Source organism: Dermacentor variabilis, chromosome 3, assembly GCF_050947875.1.
Source record: "Dermacentor variabilis isolate Ectoservices chromosome 3, ASM5094787v1, whole genome shotgun sequence".
Lineage (NCBI taxonomy): Eukaryota > Metazoa > Arthropoda > Arachnida > Ixodida > Ixodidae > Dermacentor > Dermacentor variabilis.
The window spans coordinates 147912369-147927255 of NC_134570.1; the positions used below are offsets into that span (position 1 = coordinate 147912369).

The 14887-nt window shown below is 45.8% G+C and overlaps 1 protein-coding gene across 2 annotated transcripts in view; it reads left to right on the plus strand.

Moving 5' to 3' along the window:
• Positions 1–14887, plus strand: part of LOC142576383 (TAR DNA-binding protein 43-like) — a 35500-nt gene that overhangs the window by 12521 nt on the left and 8092 nt on the right. The window contains exon 3 of one of the 2 annotated variants that reach the window (XM_075686492.1): positions 2217–2369. In XM_075686492.1, the coding sequence (XP_075542607.1) occupies positions 2217–2369 (153 nt within the window). The remainder of the gene's footprint in view (positions 1–2216; positions 2370–14887) is intronic. The other variant, XM_075686493.1, reaches the window with a different exon arrangement.

A 14887-nucleotide genomic window follows, 5' to 3' on the forward strand; every position in this document is an offset into this window, starting at 1 on the left:
ACATACGCGACGATCGTAACAGCGTGGGTACCGTTCTGCTACGATGGGAGCTGTGCTGTTATACTTTGACAAGCGTTCAAACTGTTCGCTGCAGGTTTCATTGCGTGACTACTTGGTTGGATGGATGAGGTTTCCACCTATGAATAAAATAGTTTTGGCTAGTAATAGCAGCATACCTTATAGTCTGAATTAAGCTTGTCCAGCAAAGCGACTATTTGCGAACTGCGCGAGCGTCCTAAGCAGTGGTAGGTGCTGGATTACAGATATCTTTGTTCTATATAGCGCATGGTCCAAGCATACGGCATCAGCGGTTATATATTTATAAACGTTGTGCGGCATTAGCCCGTTTTCTCTTGCTTTTTAGAGAAAGAGGATGGTAACAAATTTCCTTTTTTTTGCAGTTGTGTTCGTTCAGTTCTCTACGACGCGCTCACACGTATTACGGAAATCTTGCGCTGAAAAATAGCCATCGCATTCTTTTTATGCGAACCCTCTCATATAGTATGGCTGTATAACGGCCAAAAAAGGCAATGCCGAAGCACACAGCTTATAAATGTATCGTGCTGGCTCACCAACCGCAGTGATCGCTGTGTTGAGCAGCACCATGGGCCTCATGCAGCAAGACATATGGTAATTTGAAGCATACTAGACTTGAAATGCGTGAGAACGATGCCAGTGCATCACAAATATTTGATAAAGCCTGCCGCTCAGATGGTTCGTGGTTGCCTTAGGTTGGCCGTGCGCGAGCATGCACCCGTATGTTTTATGTTTTACTCCCTACGCCAATCGATCAGACAGTGAGCTGATTTACCATTTAATGCTGGTAATGCAGAGACGCCGGCTTTCTTTGTTGAATTGATATCGATGTAAGCAAAATAGTAAACAAACACGCACCGCGACTGATAATGCGCGTACATCGCGGCTGATTATGTGCGTCACATTTTTGCGCCCCTAAGACATGTTTCTGCCTACAGTATAGTTACTGATGCACCGAAAGGCTTCCCTGACGACCTTATATGAACGAACATGGCGTAAAGTTCACAAAGTAAGGTCTAAAACATCTCGAAATCGTTCCGCAGCACGCGACAGCAATACTTTCAAGCAGCGCCGCGCCGGATCCCCCAAGCCAGAGAGGAGGAAAAACTCTCCGCGCGCCCTATCCTCCTCGCCTGATGAAACGGTCTATAGCACCTATGTAAAATAACGTCTGCAATTTTGGATGCAAGAACACTTCGCCGTCCAATTTTCCGAATTTTTTGCAGTGGCCGCAGGTCTAAAACAGCATTAATCAAAGCCAGCACTGCCACCATTTTGATTACGGTGCCGCCTCGGACCGGTGCTCGCGCACGCTGGTCCGCTGGCAGCCGTAGCCACTACTGCAACAACATTAAGCCTAGCTGCTTCGACATTGGCTATTAAGCTTATTGCCGTTCTGTGCCATGTTTTTCATTGAAAGAATTTGCCGCAGTCAGCAGTGGCCTTTGTGGTGCTTGCGATTTACTTCGAAGCTTGGAAGCCACGGCGCGTTGCATAATGCCAGTTTCCGAAAGTCAGCTTCACCTCAATGGTGCCATGTTACGCGGTGAGGCATATGTGAAAGTATTGCGGTGAAGCATAACAAGTGTGGGAAGAGGCAATAGTCACGGGAAACAGTACGCATTCCTTCCTTACACATGCATGCACCTGCCATTTCCTGTCACAGTACGAGCACTGATATGCCTAATAATTGTACTGGCATGCCTTCAGAGCTTTTTCAGATGTACCTGCGGTGAGTTTAGCCTGTAAGGCCATTAAAAGGCATGCACTCCTAGCCATCGGCGGGTGTCAACGGAGCCGACACTGTGAACGCAGCCTTGCGGAAACACGTCTACGGTGTTTGCATAGACGGGCTTATATTGTCATCGTTTGTTTCAAACAAGAGAGCTGTGCCAATACATTTGCTTTCACTTTGTGTTCGAAGTAACGCAGCATTTTGAGCTTCCATGCAGGTGCGCCGGTTCTGGGTGGAGCTAGGTGCCGCTCGCTCATTCATACCATGCGTCCCGAATCGCCGCATGCGGCAAGACGCATACGACGCGCTGTACGACGGATTGCACGTAAAATCGCACCATGCGTCTCGCGCTTTATCGCTCAGCGACTGTACTGAAATGCTGTATTATCTGTACCGGAGGCAGCATTCTAACCTGCCCGGCCACTTGTGATTCCCCTTCGTACAGGTGAAGAAGGACCCCAAGACAGGCCAGTCAAAAGGCTTTGGCTTCATCCGTTTCTCCAGCTACGAGTCCCAGGTGAGGGCCCTGTCCAAGCGGCATCTCATCGATGGCCGCTGGTGTGACGTCAAGATCCCAAACTCCAAAGTGAGTGCTCAAGTAAGGCCACCTTCGCTCTTACTCTTGACTCTCCTCTCTTTGGCCCCGTGGGGGCTGCTCGTGCCTGGACAGTTGGCAGATTCAAGCTTTGGAGTGCAGTCGGAATTCAGGGCCTTCCACAGAAGCAGCAGATGTGCTTCTGTGTGTGTATCAGTGAGGGAAAACCTCAAGGTCTTGGGGTTGCATTGTGTACTTTGGATCTACTTGTGTGCTAAATGTTTCGAGAAAGAACTCAATTGTTGCTGCAGCACATTCCGACCACATGGTCAGTGGGCATGCTGGAGCCATTATTACAATAGTATTCGCTGCTTTTTTGCTGCACTTTAGTTTGAAGCAACATTGAGGGCCTAGGCATTGTATATTTTCCAGCGAATGTTAAGGGTAAGCAGGGAAATGAGTCTCCTCAACTCCTCTCTCATTGTAGGATCATCTTATTCGCGTCTGCCTCCCTTTTGGGCTGCGATATTGTAGTGATGCCTTTTCCCGATGCTAATGCCTTTCAGCGCTTTTTGCATTCGTGAGCAGTCAAGAGACACTTCACCCTGGCCAGAGCATTGGAACACGGCCACTTGCGAACGCAAAAAGTGCCAAAAGGCATTCGCATCGGGAAGAGGCATCGCTACATAATCGCGGCCTTTATCTAGAGAGCTGAGTGGACTTTTCATGGCACAAAGACTACATACATCGTACCATAGTTGGCCTTCAGTACGGTAAAGTCTACTGCTACCAGCATGCTTTGCGGCAGTGGTGGAGGAAAGCTTGTCGTGAAGTTGCACCGTGCCCTGGTGAAATATGAGAGTCCAAGCTCATCACAATGGATCTGCATATGTGAGAGTTTCAGATTTGACAGACCATACGTCGTGGTTTGCGTATGTTATTCTGGCAACAAATTCCACTGTTGATGGGCTTAAACTGTATCAAACTTTAGGCTGCAATAGACAAAATTGGGTGCAAAATTTTCTCTACATAAGGCATAGACAACAAGCTTTGCTGCAACGATGTTTGCGTGCGGCTGTGCACTGCTTGTAACTTTCCCCTGCCACACGCGGAAGCTTCCCGCCACTGCCTGTCGCGGGGCAGGAAGCTTTCTTTTGAGGCGAGCACGCTAGCTCATAATTGCCCACCACTGTAGTCCCGGTGCTGCTAGGCCTAGTCATTTCTAGCAGATGGTGCTTCAAAAGCAGCTGACGATTGCAAAATTGATTGTCCCCCACCTCCCGTAACACTTTCTTGTCTGTGGGAAAATACAGTTTTTAGGTAATCTAGTAAACGATTTCTTTACGGCTAGAGCAAATGCTGGATATTAGAATGTGTGGCATGAATTTGTAGAAGAAAGAATGTGCTTTCTGATGGTACTACAGTGGAATCTCAATAAATGGAAATAGCTTAAGGAGGGACACAGGTCTTGGGAGACAGAAATATCGCGGAAAAATCACTTTGAAAAGGTTATTTTTGGATACTTCAGTATCTGATGCATTATCTCAGAAATTTTCACCCATCTTGGACCAATATTTTGGTTGTAATAGCATTTTATATCGCGTCTGCAAGCTGTATCTTTTACTGATGAATGCACAAAAAAGGGCTTTCTTCCTTGACACGCAGTTGCCGTTATAGGTTTCCAATCGCAGTATCTTGGTCTTGTTTGAAAGAGCCACTCGCGCTGCCATTGCTCTGTGCGCTGAATAGCTATGAAAGAAAAGCCGACGAAAAGGAGTCCCCACGTGCGATTCCATTCGTCGACTGAGACACGTGACCGTAATAACGCCATACCAGTGGCGGATTTTCGCCGTTGTCTGCTTGGGCATGCGAAACTCGACACGAAACGATGTCATATTCAGTTTGCTACAAGCCATAAATTCGGTGAACAAAAGAAGAGTAGTTTAAATTTTCAAAAGTGTCCAGTAGCTTTGGAAGATGCCGACAATAGTTTGCTACCCGTGTCGAGCGCCGCCGGAGTCCCCCCGTGACTGCGGAACAGGTTTAGCAGATGAAAGCGGTTCTGACATCGGCCGGTGTTGATGCGGCATTCCAGCACACCTGCTGCAGCCCGATGATTTGGAGAAAGTGAAGAAGGCTCTAGAAAAACTGCGAGACTTTGCTTCAACGCCTGCTACCAAGTGAAAATCTGATTTTCTCGCTCACACTGATGTAGCCGCAATTCTATAAGTGCTCTGCTGCCTTGTGTAAAGCGCAAGTTGCAGTGCGGCAGCGGGCAAAGGTGAATGTGACTGCAGTCTCACCATATAGATAGTCGTCTCGCGTGCAATCTGCGGCACCAACCGCTCCTTCCACTCCTTCGCCCCTCTCTCTCTCTCCCCCTTGTCTCAGTCTCTTGTGTGCGTGCGTGCGTGTAGGGTGTCTCAGTTAACTTTAGCCAGAGTTTTAAAATATGCTGATGTACTCTAAGACGACGCGACCAAATGCATGTTGCTGACTACTGTATGGAGTAAGCTGCGCTGTTTTTTGTACGTTGCTTAATTGCATAATTAGTCAAGAATATTTCACCAACTTCTGAAGAAAAGAATTTAGCCAAAAAATTCCAATTAGAAAGTTTGAGAGTGCGTTGCAAAACGTCCGATTAGACAGTTTCTAACTTTCTATATCGAACCCGTTTACATCGAATTATTCTGTATATCGAAGAATTTCTGAACACGGTATAGTTACAATGAGTAAATATAGCAAAAATTACGCTTACATCAAACAAAAATACCAGCGACTCCCGACATATCGAACGACAAGCGGAGCAACAGTGCCCTGAGAAGTTGGCTTTTGCTCGCGATGATGCAGCTTTATCAATGCATATTATGTACAATGGCTGCTGAGTCGCCGATCTGAATGTACTGCTTTTAAAACGAAACTGGTGTTTAACTCTTACCTTACCATGGGGAAATTGGCTGTTTTTTTGTATGGTTTAGTTGGGAATTTTTTGTGCAACAGCTACTAAGTTTAGTGTCATGCAGTACACAAAAGTGAAGGTAAAGAAACGCGCTCTCAAATAGTATTTATTTTTAAAAAATACAAAAATATTTATTGACATAGAAATATTCTTGAAAAAAAAAGTTAACAAGAAAATTTCAAAAAATGTTTGAGTAAGGAGTAATATCTCTGGCAAAAAATGTTTTAGCGAAATTCGAAAATATACAAACTGTGGGTATATCCCTAGGCAACATTTCTTTAAAATATTGTACCCATGCATTAAAAAATTACAAGACGCATAGTGAAATATTCAAGTTCTTGATTGGTCCTACTTACAATTTTTTTTCAAGGAAAAGATTAACTTATAGCACGATGTTATATACCAATACGCATGTACTAAATGCACATTGCGGAAGCACATTTTAAAAAAAAATCGGTAATAACAAAATGCGTAATAAAAATTGGCAAGCACAAATAATTAATGAAATTCACCGTAAACATTCTTAATGATTAGCTTATATTTTTAGAGCAAGAAATTCTACAAGGCTTATGACATACACAAAATAGTTAACACTCCATAGCAGAATATCACATCAAAATTGAAACTCGTAGCTCAATAGCTTTTGGAGCCACAAATGTTTCATTCAGCCAGATTGGTGTGCCACTCGTCGAAACAGTTTCTCGTAAGCAGAAATGCACACTGCATGTGCGACAGAACATGTTCGTCTTGTGTTGAACTTTCTTTTCCTCATAGCACTTCCTACAGTTCCGGCGGACGTCCTTTCTTTCAGGCTTGTGCTGTGCAGCCGTGCAGCTGTGCGTGGTGCAGCTGGCGAGGGAGGGGCAGGAACTGGGTGCTGTGTCCTCCAGTTCTAGGAGCTGTCCAATCAGCTCTGTACCGAAGGCCAGCTGGTCAAATCGTGAAGGCCTAGAAATCTAGCATGGATGCTTGGGGATGCTGCGTGCAATATGCTTGAAAAATAATGTAGCTGTTCACAGCTGCGATGTCGACGCAGTGGAAGAACGTTTTCCACCAGCAGATGCATCTCCTCAAAACATTGTACGTGGCAATCGGCTGGTCCGATTTATCGATTCCAAGCATTCCAGCATTCTATTCGTCAATGAGCTGTGGCTTTTTTATGGCGATTTGTTGCCACTTCCCGTCCTTCTTTTCTCGCCGTTTGGCAACTACGTGCGAGTTAGCTGTGTGTGCAGTGCTAACCATATGCACAACACGTCGATCTTTCCATTGAAGATGCAAGACTCCCTTGTCTCTCAGCCGGCGGAGGTCTCCTCTTTTAGCTCTCCTCTCCCAAGTGACGCCTTTCAGTGTTGTGGGGAATCCTCGGCGATCTTTTCGTGTTGTGCCGCACACTGGTGTTTTGCGTTTCAAGAGGTGCACAAGAAGAGAGATCGAAGTGTAGAAGTTTTCCATATATATAATGTACCCACGATCAAGGTACTTGTCACAAAGCCTAGTGACCACATCAAAGGCCATTCCATTGGCACTAGGTTTTTCACACTTCCCTTTATACACTATGAACTGGATAGTGTAGCCGGTTTTCAGGTCCGCAAGAACCCATAATTTGTAGCCCCATTTCACAACTTTGTCTCTAATGTATTGCCGAATTCCAGACCGTGCTTTGGATTTTACCATTTTTTTTCGTCCACTGAAATTTCACGATACGGCTGAAACAATTACGCGGAGCAGTCGTTCTTGTGCTGAAGGAGCCAGGACACTGTGTGCAGTTTCTGTACGGCAGCGCCATTGTTGGTATCTGGGTCAGAAATATGCAGCATGGCCAGGAGCGCGGTGAAATGTCGCCTTGACATAATGTTTGGAAAGAGAAGCCCGGAAAACAATTTTGATGTACTCAAATACAAATGCAGCCGCAGCAGTTCCAGTACTCCCATGTACAACAGTAGGGCGATGAACTTCATCATTTCCGCTGAGGTTACTTCTTTCCAAGAACCATCCTTCTCACTGTAGGTCGGTTTCTCGAGGATGTGCATCCATGCATACTTGTTGGCATTTGCACAAATGGCGTGAATGACCTCCGTTGTAAAGAAAAGGTGAAAAAGATCGAGCCCTCGCGATAGCCGCTTTGGACCGCTACAGAGCATCATCCCGAGGTCAATGCCCGGATCTCTCGGGTGGAAACTCCATGCCTCTTTGAGCTGGTAGAAGGACGTCTTGCCCAAATGAAGTGGACACTCTATAAATAAAGAAAATAATAGTTTGTACACCAACAGGGCAATGGAACCGGCTCTAGATATCCATAAACAAAGCATACGGCGAATCCGAAACTTACCTGCGGGTAACAACTGATGTTTCCGGCTGATCGGCTGCATCTTCCGCATCTGAGCTGAACTCTGACGACGCGACATTGATGTCCTAGTCATCTGTGCTTGCTCAGTCCGAAAGATCACTTGCCAGATCATCGGGATAGACCGAAACTGCGATCTTCCGAACGCGCGCAGTTCCGGATGTCGACGCCATCGCTCCGCTCAAGTGCTCATCAACCTTTGAGCTCGCGCACCCTTTAAAAATCGCCACTGCACGGTAAAAATGCAGGGTGTCTACCAACCGGGAAAACCGGGAATTCTCAGGGATTTTGAGTAGTCTGGAAAAACTCAGGGAGAACTCAGGGAATTTGTGCTTTTATCAGGGAAGATTGGCTGTAAATTTATTGAAATGGAACCGAAAGTCTTGGTAATGCTGGCCCGAGTAACAGAGAGGAATCGTAACAAATGGTCTTTGACGCCGCCTCATCGGCTAGAGGAGTGGTCAGAGTACAGTTAACGAGCGATTTTCCGGACGCTTGCTAATTCGGACGGCTTCGCGGCATCAGTACCTATCCCATAGGGTGTATTATAAAAATGCTGAAATTTTGGACGCAAGAACCCTTCGCCGTCAAATTTTCCGGACTTTTTGCCGTGACTGCAGGTCCGAAACGGCATTAATAAAAGCCACAACCTCCGCCATTTTGATAACCTCGCCCCCTCGAACCGGCACACTTGCACGCAGATCCGCTGGCAGCCGTAGCAACCACCGCAGCAATGCTAGGCCTAGCTTAAGCTTCTTACCGTTCTGTACCGTGCTTTTCATTGAAAGAATTCACCGCTATCAGCAATGGCACCGACACCACCTTTGTGGTCATCGCGACTGGCTTCGAAGTTCGGAAAGCACAGCGCATTGCATAATGCCGGTTCCCGAAAGTCAGCTTCACCGCATTACAGAAATGTTATGCTGTGAAGCATAACAAGTGTGTGAAGGGGCAGCTGGCACGGGACACAGTATGACATATATTCCTTAATTATACATGTGTACACCCGCCATCTTCTGTCACAATACGAGCACCTATATGCCTAATTAGTGTACTGGCAGGCCTTCAGAACTTTTTTGTTCGTGCCTGTGGCGATTTGAACCCTTAAGGGCTGTGAAAGACATGCATTCATTTCTTTTTGGACGTTTTGTCGGCCCCTGTGGAGTCCGAAAAATCGGACGCTGACTGCACAATTGTCCAAGAGGATGATTCAAATAGTCCGTGTGGCGAATGCGCAGCCTAAGGAAAACAAGACGACAAAGGACCTAGGCGTTGAGAAATGAACGGGAAAGGAAGCACGCTGCCGCTTTTTTGAGGGAGCTTGCACTCTAAAAGCAAAGTGTCGGCGGACACGGAGATGCAGGTGTCCGTCACCCAAGTAAAAAAAAAACTCTTTAAAGCAGTGAAACGCAACACTGAGGCTTTGTGCGTGGGCTGAGTATGTCAGGACAGTTGAGGTTGACTTACCAGCTATTGCGAGAGAATCTAACTTGTGATAAAGTTCGGGCTGCATACCAGTTAGCTTGCTATGAATTGATAGAAATAGCTCATAGTCGAAAATATTCTGTATGCATCTTTTTTTTTTTTTTTCATTCACATTTGAGAATGTTCGACTCAGTTTGAAATGGGTTTTACTAGTTTCCTTCGAAGATATTTTATTCGCTGTGCATTTTACTAACCCCTCCCTTCTGTTTTCTTTTTGAATAAAATGAACACTACCCCTTACTATTCAAACTGGATTAAGTTGTTGTTTTTTTGTTTTTTAACATGCTTACTAGAGAGTGACACCACTGGGCGACATGATGTATGGAGCCCGTCTTCACATAAAACAAAGCTCTGTGTCACTCAGGAAATATTGCAAAGGGACTCAGGGAAAACCTGGAAAACTCAGGGAATTTGCAAATGTCAACTTGGTAGACACCCTGAAATGTGAACCATGCAGAAACGGAAACTCTGCTTTGTATACAATCACCGAGATGGCGCCACAAGTCCAGGGGTATAGCGTTTTTTTTTTTTTTTAATGCGTGCTCAAAAACTTCGTTCACTGGTGAACGACGCCTAGTGCCGTGGTAAGGAAAGAGTTAAGCGGGTCTGGTTTGACGAGGTTTCATTGTAATCTGAATTTTTTGCCTAACTTCGTTGCTTCAGAAGTTGGTTAACTAATCTTGACTTATTATGAATTAAGCACACTACAAGATATAGTGCGACTTACTCCATGCAATAGTCAGCAACATGCATTTGGTCGTGTTGCCTTATAGTGCATCAGCATATTTTTAAACTCTGGCTAAAGTTTGCTGGGACACACTGCATATGGAGGTTGTACACCACGCAAAGACAAACTCCCTGGACAAGAATGCTTTAACAAAGAGGACACATGTTTTGCAGCCCCTTCATATCAAATTATGCTATCATTCTTATGCTATTTTTAGAAATGATATTAAAAACAATTGAAATTTTATTTACGAATTGATGCATTTATATAATGTATGTTGATGACCTAGCTGGCACATCATGTGGAAAAACAAACAGTGCCAAAAACAGGGCCATACAAAAACAAGACAGCACACTATCGTGTGTCTTCTCATTTACAAGATAGACTTGACTTGCTGTAGCCCAGGTAAAAGTGGAAATCACCACTGTTTTCCAGCCAGACCTTCTAGTGAGTGGTACGGCCACGGCTACGTACAGGAAAAGGCGGGCACTATTTTGCAAGTTTCCTATCACTCAATCGCGCTTTCGGCATTGTGGGCATGTTGTATTATTCCAGATTTAAAAATAAAGGAACGAAGATTTGCGCTAGAACAATGCCTCCTTTACTAGATGCCTGCCGCGTTGTCCGGTAAACTGGGTTCCGTGCCCTCTCCCTTTTCTCGTCTCCGCGAAAAGGCAACGAGCGCCTCTCATGGCGAACGCCTGCAACTTAGATCACATGCTGCGGCCTCTGAGATTACCATGGCATCTGTCACTGTCTTGAAGGCCGGCTATAACGCTCGCTAACAGATGCCCGCGCGTATAATGCGCCGGTGGAAGCATTCAGCCGCCGCTGCCACATCCGCCGGAAGTTGAAAAGGCAACGAGCGCCGCCTCACGGAATTTATGCTGAACTAAGTGAACCGCCGCTACAATGGGAAAGCGAGCAACGCGGCGGGCATCTAGTAAAGGAGGCATTGGCTAGAACATAGATAGTATCATATGATGAAACTCTCACTTTTGTTGACCTGCTGTCCGGCTTGTTTGAAGAGATGTTTGGAAGTAACTTGCGATCGTGTTATTGTAGCCATCACGCGACACATATTGTTATTTGGTCGCACTTGGGAACTGATGACAAAAACAGTCCGAAGCAGGGCTGCTTCCTGTTTAGAAGCCTTTGTGAAAATTACGGCATCCATTGTTCACAGTAAAATAAGGGCCAGCAGCTCCGAGAAATTTGAAAGAGTTGTGTCTCCTGATGCCCATCTATTCTGGAAACTTTGGGGGGGTTTGCAGCAAGCAGCATGTGTTACTACATGGTGTGTGAGCCTCAGCTAGGCGACTGGCCACAGCTGTCTGGTGTTGAGTGATCGGGCAGCGACGAGACGCTCTCCCTATGTCCATAATTATCCACCAACTTAGTTTTCGATGCCTTTTATGCACATACCCCCCCCCCCCCCCCCCCCCACTCGTATCCATCACTCCACTCTCCTTAACATTCTTTTCCATTAGCTACTGTCACACTCTTCAATATTCACTGGTTGGTTGAACAGTGCTGCGGCCGCTAGCATTCCTTTATTTCTGTTTCTGCATGGACTTTGAGGCCACTTTCCTACCTGCCCTCCCACCTGTTTGTTGGGACGGTTTCTTAGCTTCCCTTGCCCAGCAACCACGTCCTTAATATATATTGCCATGCACAAATCGACATTCTTTTAAAGCAAAGCTTTCGTTTCTTCTTTTCTTTCTTTATTTTGAAGGTTTGTTCACATCGGGGGTGGTTCAGAGCATGTATATACATGGAAGTAGCGTGGCAGACAAGAAAGACGATGCGAGAAACTTGAAACTTGTTTGGACCTTTGCACCGTGTTGAATATGCACAATGCCTTCTGGAGCTCCCTGCGCATCAATTACATTAACCTGTTGTCAACTGTAACTATCTGAGACCCCCCCATAAAACCACTGCAGAAATTGCAGCGCTTGCCTTTCTACTATACCGAAGTCCAGAGTGAAGCTAGATAGAATGGTAAAGAAGAGGGGGAGAATGAAACAGAGAATGGGCAGGACCGACGCAGTCGTGAATTGCAGGATTAACAACCTCGCCATTCTTCGCTCGCAGTTCCCATACAAGGGGGGCATAGGGAAAAGGTGACACGAGAAAAAAAGAAACACTACTGCTATAGACATGACAGCAACTGTTGGGAAACAAGATAAACTTAAGACATGACAACCCCCTCTTCCCCCTTCGGACTTTCCCTTTCATCCATGTCACTCTTTCGGAGCACACCTCCAGAAACTTTCTGTTCCGTGGGAAAGGACGCGTCAGAAAATTTCGGAAGGGGGACGGGTTCCAACCCCCCCCCCCCCCGAAACTCCCCCTCGGCTATACCAATGATCTGCGGCGATGCCGCGCCAGCAGGGAGTTCGCCGCGCGTGAGGGGCGGCCATACGTGCACCCCATTCCTCGTGAACACTTGCTGTGCACAAAATGTGGAGCACCGTCAATTGTCAAATGGCGTTAAATGATATTTTGTGAAATTAAAGATATTCATGTGCGCGATCTGCGGTGATGCTGCGCCAAACGTCCAACCCATTCCTCATGAACAATCTCGCTGCGTGCGAAATGCAGAGCACCGGCAATTGGCGAATGACACTTTTTTTTTTTTTTCAATAACAAACATTTCACACTGGGACATACATACTGGGGCATGTGCTAGTGGCATACTAACTAGCCTGTTACAACTGGTAACATGTAAATCCTTCGTTATGTTCCTGAATAAATCGAGTTGTCCGTTTTTTCTCAAAACAAATTTTCCACTCAGCCTGTTTAGTTGTGGCAAGAGTAGGACAGCTACAGCTGTAATGCTTTTTAACAGCAGAGCTGTTTAAGCTTTCGTTCCACCATGGAGCGTTACCAGAAAACTCAGCCCAGCTGTGCGCCTCCTCGCGTTGCCTAGCAACCACCTGCGAGTGCACCGAGCCATATAACCTCCTCGTACCCCATGTGCATAGGGCAGATTCGTGACGTCATGGGCCTCAGAACAGCTGGCACGGCGATACACCTCTTGCCTCCTCTACTCTATGCATATGTGCCGCTGCCATGGGCAGACCGAAGAAAGTCCGGACGCCAGAAGAAGAAGCAGGCAGGAAGGGCGCCGCACTGCCAAGCGAGAAGCAATGCATTGCTGCCGAGCTGATCCGGAACACTGTGTCGAAGCTGCGGCTGAGAAGAGGCAATACTGAGTCTAGGATCCCGAGTTTCAGTTCAGGAAATGCGAGAATCGGCACCTGAACGCTCGATGTCGCCGAGAAAGTGGTCCCAGCCTGCGACTGCTCGAAAACATCCAGCGTCAAGCCCGCCGAGACGACTTGGCAAAACCTAGCATAACCTCACAAAACTTAGAAACAACTTAGCCATGCCTACCATAACCTTGCAAAACCTAGAAACGACTTAGCCAAGCCTACCAACTTATCAAAACCTATCATAACCTCGTAAAACCTACAAACAACTTAGGCAAGCCACGTAAAAGCTAGGTGATCACAAGCTCTGCTGTTGGCTCCAGCCTTGCACCACTAGTGGCAGCTGCACACATTCTTTTTTTCTATGTGAAGCTAAATGCACTTAGCTTCAAGTGCTGCAAGCAGATTACTATGGGGCTTGCTAGTCAATTCTGAATGTAAATATCTAAATAGTTTTTAGTGTATAGCACTGAGTAAATTTTTTTTCTCATTTTTATCAAAATACAGTTTTTGGTCACTTTGCTTCTTTGCTTTATCAATCAATATCCTTGGAGCCAGGACAGCTAGAGCTATTATTTCTTTGCACCACAAAGCTAAATGTATTCAGAAGCAAGGGTGCGAGCAGAGCTTTTTTAAATTTTCAGCTCCAAATTTTTTTTATTAACATTTGCACTAATTATTTATACTGTGAACACAGATCTTCATTGGGCTGTAAAATTTCAAATAATTGTTCAATTTCGAATCTGTTTCCAGCTTTGCTATTCTTATGTGCTGTAGTGTCCAGCTATATGTTGTTTGCAACTTTCCTGTTAGCAGGTAAATTTTAATTTTTTAAATGACCAGTAGAAGGTAATTAATAATTATCTCGGCAACTACTATGTATATGCAAAATATACAGTCGAACCTCAATAGATAGAACAGCGCAGTGATCACAAAATAGTTTGATATAGCCAGAATTCGATATATCGTCATCATCATCAGCCTGGTTGATGATGAATTCGATATATAGAATAACATAAACAATGTGTCAGACTTCTGCAAATCAATGAACCAAGGGCGTGATAGGGGATTGTTGCACGGAGCGCGCGGTTGATTGCACCTCACGCAATTTGCCTAGGCAGCGCTGACTTCATCAGCCGAGCAAAGTCGCTGCGGCCTAGGCCAGTCGCAAGCGGCGCAACCAAATACGCACTCCGAACAACGATCCCCGATCACGCCCCAAGTGGGGCATTGTAAAGGCTCACTAGAAGCTTCACAAAAAGCATTTATTTATTTGACTGAAAGTACTGCAGCAGTGCAGCCTGCTTCTTTTGGCAGCGCATGCTTAAACACAAGGGTCCTCAACATATTCTAAACAGTGTTAAACGGTGCCCTCTATTACACCGCAGTAGCATACCTGCCAACTCTTCCGATTCGCCCGGGAGACTCCCGATTTTTTACTGAACTTTCCGGTTGTATGACCACTGTCTTATATCTCCTGAAAAGTGGTCTCCGGTCGCGCAATAATGGTTTTTGCAAAACCGGCACCGCGGAATCAACACCACATCGTAATCGTCAGTATCACGAACAACGGCTGCACTAGCACCATCGATATCATCAACTAAGCAGCCGACTACTGTGCCTAGTAATCCGACCAAAGCCAGAGCCAATGTAGCCTTCCTTCATGGTGCGTCTTGTTGCTGCTGCTTGTTGGCTAGGCCGTCTGTGTGCGGTGCACTGTGTAATGTTAGAATCCTCGCGTGCTTGATGCCATGGCACTATCAAAGCCCAAGAAAAGTTATTTGCACAAGTTTGTGCGATCTTATATTTCTGAATTTCCGTGATTTTCGACATCAAGAAAAGGAGATC